We start from the raw sequence: 15467 nt of genomic DNA, 5'->3' as shown, positions 1-15467 counted from the left end.
TACCAAGAACATCTATGCTGAATGATTGTTAATTCTACAGTTGGTCAGTTGTTATAATATTGTATCTCACTGTTTGGATTAAAAGTAAATTATATTTATACTTGCAATGAAACCACCAATTCTTGTACATTAAATCGTTATTACGGGATAAGATGAAAACAAGAGAGTTGCTTTCGAAATATCCAAAAGGATATTACTTGTAGCTAGGCACCAATACTACGTTAAAGTGGTCAAAGAATAACATGCATTGCTTTGTAATTTACTATAAAGTTTAACACTACCCAGTTCTAATGAATCGGGGCAGAACTTGATTTGATTTCGGAAATTGAAATAATCACAAAGTGTTTATTTGCAAAATGATGAGAATTAGTACAAAACCAAAAAGTTGAAACGAAGGTGATAGTGAGTCTTTTTCAATTAACAGTGTAAACCGAAACGCTCGATGTTAACGTATTAGCACGGGACTTAGGCCGATCACAACTAAGATTTTCCAACATTACTCTGCTTGGGAAGGACAAGTCCGGATTGACGTCCACGCACCTCACGAATCGACAGACGAAAGACACGGCTTCTTGGTCTTGAGGGTCCAAGAGCCCGCTGTTGCAACTTTGTGTATTAATGCGCGCGTTAATTAGCCAATGAGGTGAAAGATTAACCCGAAGCTAGACCTTTGGGTCAGCTCTTTCTGCTGGAACGCCACCTGGGTAATCCAATGGTTCTCAGTCTTCTTACTTACATAATTAAAATATTGACAAAAGATATCTTAATGTAACTTACACACATACATTCATACTGTATACTGATTACTCTATTTTCATTTGGCGCTTCTGGTGTAAGTGGTATGTCCTAATTATTGATGAAAAATACGTCTTAACAAACGACAGATTTTCAGCTTGAGCTACTGGTACGTAGCTCAGGGTTTTTTCACTCAGTTCATGGTGCTCGCTATTTGATCATTTGCGTCGTATAATATTGGGGACTACTATCTATTTCTACGTAATTTTTACTAAGAGGGGCGGAACTGGTTTTTATAAGAATGAAAATATTTGCGTGAGACCATGCAACGTGAGAAATTATTCTAAATAAAATGAAATTTTGAAAAAGGTAGGCGGGGGCGTAACAATGAAATACGTTGCGGCTGAATATAATTTAAACTAAATATCAACTGTGAATTTTTTGAGTGATAAAGTGATAACTCTTTCCATACGCATGAAATTCAGGAAGATGAAGAGAAATTTTCGGCCTGCTGTTATAAAACGTCCATTAGCAGAAGGAGATCAATAATTTTCAATGGCAACCTCGCGAGTTTGTCACAAATACTTTTGATAGTGACGTCACGAACATCGCAGGGGTCAGATTCCCCTTCACTATTCTAAGGGGATAACGAACCCATAAAAAGAATTTCACCGAAGAGGGGTAGGTTTACTCTGATTTTTTGTCTATTTCCTGGTTCACGGCGAGAAATGCGATCGTTACACAGAGGGAAGGAAATTCTTGAACCAACAAAATAAATTTTGTCGGAGTCTATTCATTTCAAATTAGTATCGCTTGTTCCCAATTCGATAACTTCAATTCAACAATTTTGATTCAGTTAGTTTGTCAAAATGATTTAGCCAAGAGAATCCCTTGATTCTACAAAAGCCTTTGTTGTCACGATCAAGTAAAGTATTGATTTGAGTGAACCTTTCGATGTGTTTCTGAAATTGAGTCTACTAAACATCATTTCATTTGAAATTTACGTATTGTTCCTCCATGTCGCATGTCCGCTGACAGAAACCATTAGATACTTCAAATGAAATAACTACATAAATGTAGCCAGCAAAAAATTTACATAAATTCAATGCCATATTTTATTGATCTAACCGAAGCTTATTTGGGGTAACTGTTTAAATGAATTGCACTAATTTTTTACGCGGTAAAAGAATCACTATTTGCTTTGAAACAAGTAGCGATTATATTCATCAGAAACGTCGGTACATCAGTGCTTTAAACAGGCACCAGGTGGTGAACCTTCTCGCTATGGAAGTAACTTCAGAGATAGTTATAAAACCGCGTAATTGGCTCTAGAAAGTCGGATACGAATGACGTAAGATAAATTTGTCGTCAAGCCTGTTACAAACTAAGATAACATAATACTAAGTTATGAATCCTCAAAATTCATATTGATACAAATAAATATAAGCTATTGACACATGTTCAATTTATATTTCAGCAAATGCAACGATAAGTTTTTCGGTTTTACTCATTATATATCGGGTAAGTCCGCAAAATTATGAGTAAACAGAATTATAAACGACGTGATACAAAGAATTCGTTTGAACTCGTCACTCGACAGGAAATATATTAAAACATGCTCTATTTGTGAGGTACAAAAATTTAATATTTTTGAAACAAAACGATTACGGTGCGTTCAATCAAACTTGTAGTCTTTCCAATCACACATTTTCTTCATACAAAATGTACATTATTGCAAGGAACCCACGCCGTGTCATCTTGAATAAATTAACAGCATGATCGTTCAAAGGCTTGATTCAGTTTTTATATTGAGTTTGTACAAGTATTTCCTGTGACAAAAGTATTTTGTTGAATTAAGTAAGTATTGTGTTCGCTGCATTTGACTATAGCCTTTAGTTGAATCAAACGAATATCACTTGGCTTAAATAATCCTTTCCCTTCGCGTACGTGAAAAAGAGGATATTCTTTATTCGTCAAGATTATATGAAGTACAATTTTCGCTCTTTCAAAAACCAATCACTTGTCAAAAGGTTCACTCTTGGCGTTTTTTTAAAAAGCATCTCCCAAAGCTGATAAATAGTTACCAACTGTAAATCCACCATTCGCTATTTTTAGATTAATTGTGACAGAATAATGACTTAATTTTCTTGTTTCATCGATGACATGTGTAATAAATATAACTAAAAAAAAAAAAATACAACTCAAAACTAGGAAACAGAAATTCGCACATATCAACCTTTTGCATAATATACCTATTGAGAAAAATCTCAAACCGGAGGTCCACTTCATGTCTCACAATTACAGTCAAACCACTAACGCTTCGCCCATGGTATATCTATAAAAAATTTAAAGCTCAGTTGAAACTTTTCCGCGGAATGAGCATCGGTCGCGCTAAGCGGTGACTTTGTTTTTTTTAAATCCATGCTGGCACAGCTCCAAATACCGAGGGTACCGCACGTCGGAAAACATAACCTTACGTTAAGTTGGAGCTGCAAAGTGCAGAGAAGTCGAGGATCCTGCGCACACGGAGCTAGCCGTGAACAGAAGCGCAGATAATGTCGGAGTGAGTCAGACATGTGATCCCGAGTTGGGTACTGCCTGATAAAATTGTACACGAAAATACGCGGCATAGTTTAGGAGGGTCCCGACGGAAATTGCCGTTGAACACACGGCGGACAGTAAGTACTACACTTTCGAGTATATCGTTTGTACGAAACAGTGTGCAGGCTAATTCTCGTGAACTATATTGAGACAATTGGATAGCCCGCATTATATAATTTTCACTGTTTGGAGTTCTTTGTTCGAGTTAAGTGCATGCATTGCCGCTTACATGTCACTTGGTGAACGAAGATAAAAAGATTAACAGAATCAATTAACATTATGGAACGAAGGTTTAAAACGATGCGACGGAAGTTAGTCATGCCCATCTCGATTAAATAGCATCCCCTCGAGAGACTGGAAATCGAACAATCGTGGAGTTCAACAGATGACGCGAAATTATTAATAAATTTAGTTAGCACACACGTTATGCGATGGTTTTTTCTTCTCAACGCTGAAAAAGTGCAGTATCATTTTTCGAGTGTTTACATAAATTGTCTATGAAATGGATTTTCGATAATGACGTGGATTTTTTTTCTTTTTTTTGTCGCGCACAAGTTCACATTATAGTTTGTAAAGTAAACACCATGTCTTGAAGAAACATTGAGAACAAAATGTTTCCCGACTTTTACAAGTGCTGCAGAAACCAAAACGTGCAGTTTTTCTCTCTTCTTCATAATCAACAACAATTACGTGTTTCATTTTTTGTTTTATAAATTCTAAACATGATTTTTGTATTGTTTAAAATGTCGTGAAAAATTCCTGCTTGATTCACTAATGAAACTTCTGCAGATACTTAATTTTCCTAATTATAAAACATAACCAATGGAGATTGTCGATTTGTAATCATATAGACTGATGTAATTGGACTATAATCTTTTCAACGAGCTACAATAATGTATTTCAATCTTACAGGTTGAAGTTAGTTGAACTAAAATATTAAAACAACGATTAAAAAAAAAAAAAACAATATTTTTCAACTTTGAAATAACTTTGAAGGTGTTCTAACTTTCCCAGGACTTCCAAGTCGGTGGCAAACCAAATACGTTACTTCGCAACGTAACACGTAGAGTTAAAGCTACTTGCAACGGCAGGTGGCTCCCAAAAACCCCCAACTAATTAGGCGTGTATGCAAGATGGCGTACAGGGGGCACTGCGTGACGAGTGTCCGTTACCGGAGAGGGGGAGGGGGTATGTTTTTATTTATTCTTCCTGTTGCAGGGACAGAATGATAGTACAGCGGCGTTTTAGGCCCGGTTAATTTACGTTCTAATGAATTAAACAGCCGGCATACAAACTTCGGGTTCCCGCATGTTTGCGGGCATTCTTCGTTGTCTCATTATCTGACCGTAAATCGTGTCGGCTGTACACACGTGTCACGAATCGTTTCGGCAATTGATATGTTTACGGTAAATAGCGAGCTTGCGATGAGCGCCCGGCGTTACCTACCACTTACAATTAGTACAGAGACATTTGATTCTTTCAAAGCGATCATATCTCGGATCGACTTTCAATCGATTTGCTCAGAAACATTTTCTATGGAATCGATCTAGTACTAAAATCAATCCATTAAACCGTTAAAATTGGAATCGTAATTATAATTGGTTCGTAGGTATAAAATCAAAAAGGCGGGTGCGGGTTAAACTTCCGAATAGTCAAAAGTTCGAGGTTATCAATCTTATATACATATATGCGGATAATGCTTTTTTAATGCTTTTTTGAAGGTTGGTAACGTTCAGGGCTTTGGCCATTCGGAATTTTGACTATGCAGTGTTTCAACCGTTCGGAATTTAAACTATCCCATATCTCGACCATTCGGAGTTTTGGCTGTTTAGTGTTTTCACCGTTCGGAATTTTGACTATTCGGTGTTTTGACGATTCGGAATTTTGATTATTCGGTGTTTCGACCCTTCGGAATTTTTAATATTTAGTGTTGTGACCGTGCGGAATTTGGATTATTCGCTGTTCTGACCATCGGGAATTTCAACACTTCAGTGTTTTGACTGTTCGGAATTAACACTATTCGGTATTCTAGCTATTCGGAATTTCGACTATTCGTCTTTTTGCCTATTATGAATTTCGCCCCGCACCCGGCCCTTTGCTTCGATCACGTCAGAATCGATTCAAGATCGGCGAGCCCTACCTTTCTTTCGTAGTCGTCGTTGGGCAACGCGAGCCACGGAAGCTCGGCCACGTGTCCTTGGAAGCTCTCCTGGAAGTCGATAACGTCGGCCACGTTGCTCCAAAGGACCACATGGATGACCTCGAACCTCTTCTTGGCGGTGTTGGTAGCGGCGTTAACAGAACCGTAAAGCTCGGTCAGCTGTCTGGTAAAGTCGTCACACGTCGCGCCCGGGTTTATGAAACTGAAGTAGACACCGATCGTCTCGCAGGCGGCCTCGCCTCCCTCGTTCACGAACACCTTCCCCACATCGCAGAGGGCCGAATCCGCCTGGTTGCATCGCACCAGCTGCCGGCCGAACACCCTTTGCTGCCAGTTCGTCGCCCCCGTGTTCGTCTCGCTGACGGCGCTGCCTGCGCACGTGGCCATCAAAATCTATGTCAACCGTACGGTGATCCGCGCACTACTGCCGCGGAGGTCCGGGTGAACTCGAGGCGTCGCGACGCCCGCGTCGTCTTGAGGGGTGGAACGCGCCGGAAGCTCGAGGGGAGAGGGACGCGACGTCGCGCTGACTCCCGTCGGGACGCCCGGCCTGCTCTGCCCTCGCGCAATTAAGTGTATCACGTTTTTCCACCTTATTTTCGTAATTTTTTTTAAAACATCCCCTATTCACAACCCCCGCCGCCTTTCTCCACTTGACAAAGTTCGTGTATCGACGCCGTCAATTCCTACTCCGCATTTTCAACCGCCGTCGATGCCGCGGAGCTATTCACTTGGAAATCGAATGAACGGTAATTTCGGTCGAGGTAGAAGATTCGAATTTGAGAAGTTCCGAAAGCGCCTAATTCCGAATTATTTGCTGGCGATACTTGAAGTAGGGAAATCAAACATTTACGAAACAACAAAGTTTCGAATGGTTGGAAAGCTGACGACTCAAAGTTCCGAAATGCAATATTCCGAAAAATAAGGTTTCGACAGAGTGAAAAATCCAAAAATTAAAATATACCCACGCAGCGTAATGTACCCAACGAGTCGGTGTAAAAATACAGAAAAACCGAACATCAGAATCATCAAGATTCCAAATGTAAAAATATCGAAAATCCAAAATAAAGAAAGATCGAAGTGGTGAAATTTCACCAAGCAGAAATTCGCAGAGCTGAAAATCTTCGATCATTCGGAATTTTTATGTTTCGTCAAAGTTTGATTTCTTTACTTTAAATTTATCCAAAAAAAAATCGGAATTTGGCGTTTTCGGAACTTTTTAAATCCGGAATTTAAACTTCAGTTATTCGTTGTGTATACTTAAGAGTAGACCGCTGAGAAAGTGGATGAATTTTAGGAACCTATTACTTACTATCAAGCAATAATGCGATTCGATCGAGTTTGTTTCGTTCAAGAGTATGGTAAACGAGCTCCGGTAACATGTTTTTGTTAACATATCCAATTGATACGAACCATTGTCACTGACTTTAACGTCAACTATTCAGTTAGCTGATGTGTTTTGTTGTGCAAGTACGATATCTAAAAAAAACAGCTGAACCGAATTACTTTTAATTTAGAAACAGCATTTTCGATCCTCTTTGCCACTTCTTTCAAAACATTATCAGATTTTTTGTTAATTCAATTTAAACAATCGAAAAGTTTTTACAAATTATCGAATTTTAACTTTAACCGGTCGCCATTTTGTTCAGAAAGAAAGTAATCGGATCATGGCAAAGAGGGTCCAAGAATACGGTCTCTCAGTTTGAAGTAAATTGTTTGAACCGTTTTTGAGATATCGCGGGCACCATAAGACATGCGTTACTGAGCGAAATGATCGACATTATCTTCAACAATAATACCTTCTATCATTTTACTACAATAAAGAAATATGTAAATAAAATTTGATTCGTATAGTTTTGAATATAACAAACCCCCATTGAATTAATTAATTGATTCTCTCCATATTGATTCCCAAATCTTACCCAATGTTTCAGCCGTCCACCTCTGTACCCCCTTAACGTTGATTTCTACTAATCTTGATTGATTTCTAGCTCATCACGAGTTAATTTTCAGTATATCACGTGATTTCCAACTATGATATTTATTACTTCCTCGACTGAATACCTTTTGTGATAAACCTTGCGATTCAGGACGGTTCTCCCCCTGCTCCTTCGATTTACCAAAGCTTTGTTCTACCGCCGTGAATCCTTATTCCGTATTTTCAGCCACCGTCGATACCAAATTTTAAGGGATCATGCTCAAGTAACCAGTCGAAAAATAGATGATTTTCGTTAAAATACGCTAATCGGTCTGATTTTTTACGTCAAATCAAAGGATTCGTAAAAAATAGAAAACAAAATTTGTAAACGTTTATTTTTATTTTTTGACAATTTTTTTAACGGTCGAAAGTGTCTTCGAAAAAAAGGAATTTTCAGGGTGTACACGGTTATGCTCGGAAATATTATCTGAAACTAAATTCGTAAAAATATTATTTATCAGTACGAAAGCCGCCATCTTGCTACGAAGATTTTTTTTATTAAAATTGACAAAATGGCGGTGGTTTGAAAAAGAGTATCGAATATAGTCTATTTTTTCAACAGTTTTTCGTTAGAAAAAATATGAAAATGTCAAAAAAAAAAGCTTTTATAGGAAGCTATAAAACTCATGCTTTGACAGTGTACATCGTTTTGAAAAACCACGTTTCAAGAAAACCATTGAAATAAATGTAAAGGTAAAAAAAACACGTTTAAAAACGTATTTTCTGTTCTCTATTCAGAGTACTTTGATTTTACATATAAAAAAAAATCAGACTAATTGACGTTTTGAATCATCGGACATAATCAGCTACTTTTCGACTCGTTACACTAGCAAGATCCCATAAATTTCAGATGGCCGTGACTCCGCAAGCCTTGAATTTCTGTAATTTTGATCAACGCAAAGTTAAAAAACCTACAATAATAAACGTAGTCGCTTGATGTAGGATACTTATGCACAGCTTGTATATTCAACGGTTGACAATGAGAGGGTATAATAAATATGCGATATAGTTGGTTGCTTTATTTTTAAGAGCGTATTTTCGGGGTATTTTGTGAAAGCACTGAATTCTTATTCAAGTTATGTGGCATTTATGCGGATCTAAATTGATATTCTAAATTAACAAAATTCAGATTGACTATGTAAAGATTTAAATATCCCAGCCGCAAACGAAAAAAAAAGTATTCAAGTGTAATTGACTCTATTTTTACGTCACGTGGTGTCCGCATTCTTAGATTTACACCTGTCCTCGAAGAGATGAGCTCTCTCTCACAACGTGACGTATTTTCGTCTTTATAAATATCGTCTATATTGTGTACAATTTTGACATTGATAATGATAACATAATACTTTACTCACAAAACAACATTTAAATGAAGGCATAAGTTAAATAATCACTAAATCAGTATGAATTTCTATATTAAACCTTGTGAGATATCTTCGAAAAGGAAGTAACATTAATTTATGATTTCAACGGAAGTATCGCCATTAATAACATCGACTGATCTACGCTACTGGTAACCAAAAGATAAACGATCATCATAGTGAAACCATTCAAAACATCTAAAATGACGAAACTTCATCGAAACATATAAAATTAAAATGAGAGAGTATTTAATCACTCAAATTAAAGAGATACAATTTACGTAGATAAATTAAACTAACAAATACGATTTATTTATACAATTTTTAACGAATAAAAGACGGTTGACATTTAAAATTTTACCTTATTCACCTTTTGACCCATAATTTATGTATTGTATGAGCGAATAAATGAACATACAATATGTTTTTCGGCTATTGCTATAAATTTGTGTAACAAAAATAAAAGGAATTGGGAGTGACACTATTCAGAGGTTGTACTGTATTTTACGATGATGCGCTAATGAAGTAGATATGAAAGAATTCGAGAGTATATTTTTCGGTGAGCCTTTTTTTGATTCTTTGAGAATAGAACCTCCAGAACTCACAACTCCAGATGGCTACGAAATAGTCCTTCAGATTTTTTGAAAATCCCTGTTCACTTTAGAAGTCCCTGTATTTTGGGGAGAAGCGAGAACAGTCGTGACCAAAATTTTCGGAAACTCCACAATTCCAGAATACCCGAAATTTTAGATTACCCGACCCGAAAGTAATCTATTTTACCCGACACAACCCGACCTGAAGAACTTCAGTAGCCTTGCAAAGTACGTTGTACCAAAAGTTTTCCACCGCGACAAAAGAGAAAAAACTACTTCCCACTACTTCTTCTGAATTTTCTGTGATATGTACCATTTCATTTGTTGCTGTGGCAAAGACAAAATAAACTCCAGAGAAGTGTTTATAAATTTGTGTTTTGAAAATAATCGATTCATTTTTGGGCTACTTAAAAAGCTGAAACAGAGTTACTTACAGCAATGGTAACATTATATGAATCAAATTTATTAAATTTCTTTAATAGTGAAAAAAGACATTTGATTGGCCGCCAAAGGTTTTTTGTGATCTACCAAATCATTTTGCATGAAGCTATGAATAATATGTTTCATACGCTATGCGGCCATGCTAAATGAATAATGAAATAGCATTGAACACAGGCAACCGATTATACTCTTCGTCCGTGTCATCAGGGGCACAATGTTTCATGGGGTGACTTTGGCGAAATTTTGACAATACACCGATGGTTCTGTTTTTGTAAATATTAAAAAAGGTAAAATCGACAATCCCTTCCTACAAGATTTCGAGATTATGGTAGTATTCGGTCAGAAAATTTTTCTTTTTATCTATAGTGATGAAAATGTACGCGTAAGGAATTTTTAGCGGAAGATTTCCTGCACAGTTGCTAGTAATTCTTTGTCCATACACGCAACCTAAATCTAGCAAGAAGGAATTTTTCATGACATTTTTTTTAGTCGTTCCATAAGCGAAAACATCAATTCTATCAACATTTCTCCAAAGTCCCCCCCTTAACGAAAGATTGGTTGGCCAACTATCCATATTTTTCACTAATTTTATCCCAAGGTAGTCGTGTATTGTACATTGATTCAATTGTTATATTCATAAAGGCGTCAAAATCTTTTTGATTTTATAAAAATAGAGAATACGGAAATCATGAACCAAAGCTTAGATAATGATGCTTAGTTCCAAACCGCTTCATGAAACGGTTCGGAATATAATAAATTTGTTTTATTTCACTCTACGAAGGCTCATTCTATTCAAGAAATTATTTTCGACAAATTTACTGAAGTGCTTTTTTTGATCACGATGGCATCGTTAAGTATTCAATATTACGAAATTGCACAGATATCAATCACGATCGACGAATGGCAATATTGAATATTGAACTGACTACTGAAAAAAAAAAGAATCTGTTTCACTGGATTTACAGAAAAAGTGCAGTTTTCTGCATAAACTAAGTGATCGTAGAGTGAAATCAAGAAAATTTACTTCATCATTATCAACCAATTTGAAAGAATGTGAAACGAAGCATCGATATCTAATCTTCCATTCATAATTCCAGTATATACGACAAAAAAAAAAATATTTCCAACGAAATCTTTGCATCTTACGAATATAATAATTTAGTCAATGGTCTAGGTACGACTATTTCTAACGATTTTTTGCCAACCAGCCTCCTCAATTTGTGCAGATCACAAAGCACAAGAAGATGTGGACATCCTTAAATAGCTGTGCGCATGCCGTTTCTCCTTTCCCAGTCCGCCCCACGTGTTCCGTCTGGTGCATAAAATATGCTGAATAAATAAACACGAGTAAATCATCCGCTACTTGCTTGCACATGTTCCCTCTGGATGTGGTAATAATTCGGGACAAACGCAGCGGCTCGTGATTCCCCATCTCTTATCGCGGTTATTAAGTTAGGTTAGGTATCGCGTTATTAAGTCTGTAGCATCTGTCGAATCTTGACGATCATAATTCGTAGTCCAGTCAATAGGAGCTTTAACCCTACAAAAGGTGGGTTAGAAATAATTTTGATATATGTTATTTAGTTTCGGGCCCCGACGAAAAATCAAAGTTTTCGACCGCGGGGCGGGAGGGGAGGTGAGGGGGAGGAACAGCGCAGTCCGCCATCTCGGATCAAAGGTACAGAAAATTGTTTTTTTTTTTTTTCCAAATTAATTCCTCAACGATTAATCCTACGGCAAAAATGTTTGGCACAAATTTAAAGAATACTAAATTCCCTACATTTTTTGTTTTATCACTTTCTTTGTAAATCTAATGTGTAACAAATTATTTTGAAAAAATAAGTAGGTCGAAAACTTGGATTTTTCATCGGGGCTCGGAACTAAATAACGTACTTGAAAATCGAGTAATATTATTCTTGGATACGAAGGTCATAAACAAAAAACAGTTTTTTTGTGTTAACGTTTCAGCCCTGATTCCTCTCATGTATATTAGCACAAACATTCCTTCTTATTACCGAAACTTCTCACATTTAATTTTGTTATAACTAACGTTGTACATTATTTTAAAATTTTCTGTTCGTGACAGATGTTCTGAAATAAAATTGTTCTGAGGAGGGCCCCCATCCGGGCTGAAACGTTAACACAAAAAAAGTGTTTTTTGTTTATGACCTTCATATCCAAGAATAATATTACTCACCAATTCACCAAGGTCAAGAAAAATCGTCTTCGTACTTGAAAATCATTTGTATCCCACCTTTTATAGGACTGAAGCCACTGTTGACTGGTATTTAAATTTAAAAAATCGTGTTTTACCTGTATTCCATATATTATTAGTTAAAACAAAAATCCAAAATATAAAATTGATTGCAAATTTATCGGGGAACACGATCCCACCATTAGTTTACCGATATTTCAACGTGGAAACTTGGTAAATCGAATGGATCGGAAAAATTAGAAAATCAAATAGATAAAAAACGTATACTTCAAATTGACTCAAATTTTTAGGAAAGATTCTTTGAAATATGTACTTTCAGCTCACTGTACAATATTGTTACAAAATTTCCCGTGAAAAGATTAAATTGGATGATTTTTTGGAAGAATGTTCACGTTTCCGCCGCTATAACTCCGTTACACATCAGACTTACAAAAAAAGTGTTTTCACAAAAAATTGAGTCTTCTTCAAACGTGTATTATACATTTTTGTGGTAGGATCAACCGTTGATGAATTATCTTGCAAGAACTAAGTTTTGGTACCCTCGATCCACGATGGCGCTGACCCCTTCCCCTGCCTCCAATGTCAAAAACTTGGAACTTTCATCGGGGCCTGAAACTAAATAACATGTATCAAAATCATTTATACTCCACCTCTTGTAGAGCAAAAGTCTTTTTTAGTCCCTATTGTGACACTCCGGCCACGTGTGCATGCTTTGTAAAAGAAATATGGATATTGGATGTTTCAAAGTTAGCACAGTTTTAAGTGTATTTGGGATGGGTGAGTACTTGGGATAATTCCACTTCCGCTCTATAGCGAGAAGTTGGACACGTAAAGATAATACTAAACCTCCAATATTGGAAAATTGTACAGTGGATTGTAATTGGTAATCAACAATAAAACCTCCGCTGTCGAGTGGTTAGAGAATAAATAGTAATCCCGTTTTCGGTTTGCACCTGTTAGTCTTTACGAGGACCAACTGACGAATGATAATTTTGTATATATATATATATATATATATATTCAACTTCCGGAACGACGTTTGTCGCGCTACATTTAATCAAAAGTTAAACACTTCTTGTTACCTTCGTAATTTCAATTAGAAAATTATCATTCGTCAGTAGGTCCTCATAAAGACTATATATATATATATATTCAAGCAAATAAGGTGAAGCTAAGACATGAGTTTAAATGTTGAGATTTGCTACTTCAAAAATCAATAGTTTAGCGGGCAGAAGGACCGAAGTCAATTCGAGCTCACGACTACCGATGTAACTCGTGATGTCACAGGGTCCGACAGGCAGAAAGACCGAAGTACGATCCGCGATGCGCAACCTCAATATGTATGAGCACATCTAATACGCTGATTTTATCGATTATTAAGGCCTAGTTATTCATAATAATATGCTAATTTGCTTATGGGGCGATGAGCGAGGGAGTCGGTGACTCGGGGCAGATCGAGTGAAGGTTGTTCGCTGCTGCCAGCTGTGGTCCGGCAAAGACCGTGGAGCGTTGTTTTGCCCCGCGCATTCTTTTTTTTTTTTGCCGATCGGCGAAATAAATTAATGACTGAATATAGCGAGTTCTAATTAGCTATAAGTGAAATTATAGTATACGGATTCCGACACGTTACACTATTGACTGGACTATCGCGTCTAAGGCAGGAAATGAGGCCGCAGAAAATGTATTAAACGAACTTCGAGGTTGGACTGGCTGTTGACCAACCCTGCGAGTCGTCAGGGCTTCACGAGTCAGCAGCGACGATAATCTCTTGGCAAACCCTCAGGGGCTCATGGGGCGAATGGAGGTGACCGGTAATCCCCTTTGACTTAAGTTTCAAAATCCTCTGAAAGTACCGCAGCTCGGCGACTCTTGATTGTAACTTTTCCTTGCGACTGCTTTTACCCCCGGCCTTATTAATTGCCACGAGTATTCATCACCGTGCAGGCGTGGTTACAGCTCTAATTCGAATGGCAACTAAGTATATGCGTATGGATCAACGTACAAGGGCAGAATAGATAGATAAACTTTATTTGTAAAATTTTTCAACCAATATCTAAAGGTGTGTCCTGCATCTCATTAGTAAGTATATTGTTACTCACAATTGGCTACGTAATTGGTTCTTACAATTTTATGTACTTGCTTCCATTGAAGATGGAAAAAATTTGTCATCGATAAGTTTTATTTTATTTTACTTTTCAGATCGAAGTATGCACGGGTACCTTAACGAAGTTCTTGGGCGAAACATTAATTACATTGTGGAAGTTGACAAGTTTCGACATGTGACATATGTGTATTGTAATTACGTCAAGGAAGCCAGGATTATTTCAAAAAAATCCCGTTCATTAGTTTTAACGGGAACCGGTTGATGGTGAATTTTCATGAATTTTAGGTAGTTCGTTACTTGCGAGTGGGTGAAATTAAAATCTCATTGTCCTGCAGTCGTGCAAGTTTGTCTCCCATTAGAATGCACGCAGTATCTTCAAAGTTTGCAGCTTCGATACGAGTTCCCTAAATTTTTTGAAATTTTTGAAAATGATTTCTTGTTTATGATTATAAGAAAGGGTATGAAAATACATCGCTCGGATTGTTCACACTTGTAAGAAAAAAACGGAATTCTCATTTTAAAGTCTTATAAGGAAGGTAATGTCAGAAAACAAAACATACTTGCAAGTAATGATACGTGAATTAGGCCTACAGGGGGCATCACGTCAGAAAAAAAACAAAAAAAAAAAAACGCGACTGAAACTCTAACTCTGCGGTAGTGTGGAAAAGGGTTTTTTCACTCAAAATAATTTGATTCACATTTTACAGAGGCATTCAGTCGTCGAATGGTTCGCGAGAAATTATTTTGACGATACTTTTTTTGTTGCCGTTGGCGTACGACATTACACATTGACTGTAGGAAAAAAAAACGTAAAGACTAAAATTATACAAAAAAATCCCTACAAGTTTGTTTATGTTTATTCAGGGGCGGTTTATGCACTAGGCCCGCTAGGCCCGAGCCTAGGGCGCCGTGGGCGCCGTGGCAGAAGGGGGCGCCACAGGCCGGCGAAATTCGCAAGTTTGCGCGCCCCCTTCTCTTATGCACCAATACCAATCGTACGCCCACTGCGACACATCCTGACAAGCGAATTTAAGTTTTTTCGTGCTCAATTCATTTTTGTTGTCAAACATTTCTGCGAACAAATTTCCCAACCTACAGTCCCTACATTGTAGTACAACGGACAGCTGGACAAATGAGCGTCAATAAAATGAGTGGCGCCAAGCGCCGTAAATTGACAAAAGAGAAAGAGGAGAAAGAGTCGCTCATAACCCAAAAAATTCCGCGAATTGATACTTTTTTCATCAACCGGGAAACAGTTCAAGAAACGGCGCAAACATC

At 37.2% G+C, this 15467-nt stretch overlaps 1 protein-coding gene and 1 long non-coding RNA gene across 3 annotated transcripts in view; one reads left to right on the top strand and one right to left on the bottom strand.

Annotated features, from left to right (window-relative positions):
• Nucleotides 1-5929, bottom strand: part of LOC124211947 (nucleoredoxin) — a 72378-nt gene extending 66449 nt beyond the window's left edge. For both annotated transcript variants that reach the window (XM_046611507.2, XM_046611508.2), the window contains exon 1: nt 5477-5929. In XM_046611507.2, coding sequence (XP_046467463.1) covers nt 5477-5884 — 408 coding nt within the window. In that variant the 5' untranslated portion in view covers nt 5885-5929. The remainder of the gene's footprint in view (nt 1-5476) is intronic.
• On the top strand, nt 3312-12770 carry LOC124211948 (uncharacterized). Its single transcript, XR_006881550.2, has 3 exons — nt 3312-3413; nt 11455-11548; nt 12580-12770. It is a non-coding gene; the product is annotated as an uncharacterized lncRNA (long non-coding RNA).
• Nucleotides 12771-15467: the final 2697 nt, after the last annotated feature.

The sequence above is a fragment of the Neodiprion pinetum genome, chromosome 2, assembly GCF_021155775.2.
Source record: "Neodiprion pinetum isolate iyNeoPine1 chromosome 2, iyNeoPine1.2, whole genome shotgun sequence".
Taxonomy (NCBI): domain Eukaryota; kingdom Metazoa; phylum Arthropoda; class Insecta; order Hymenoptera; family Diprionidae; genus Neodiprion; species Neodiprion pinetum.
This window is presented reverse-complemented; position numbering and strand designations above follow the sequence as displayed.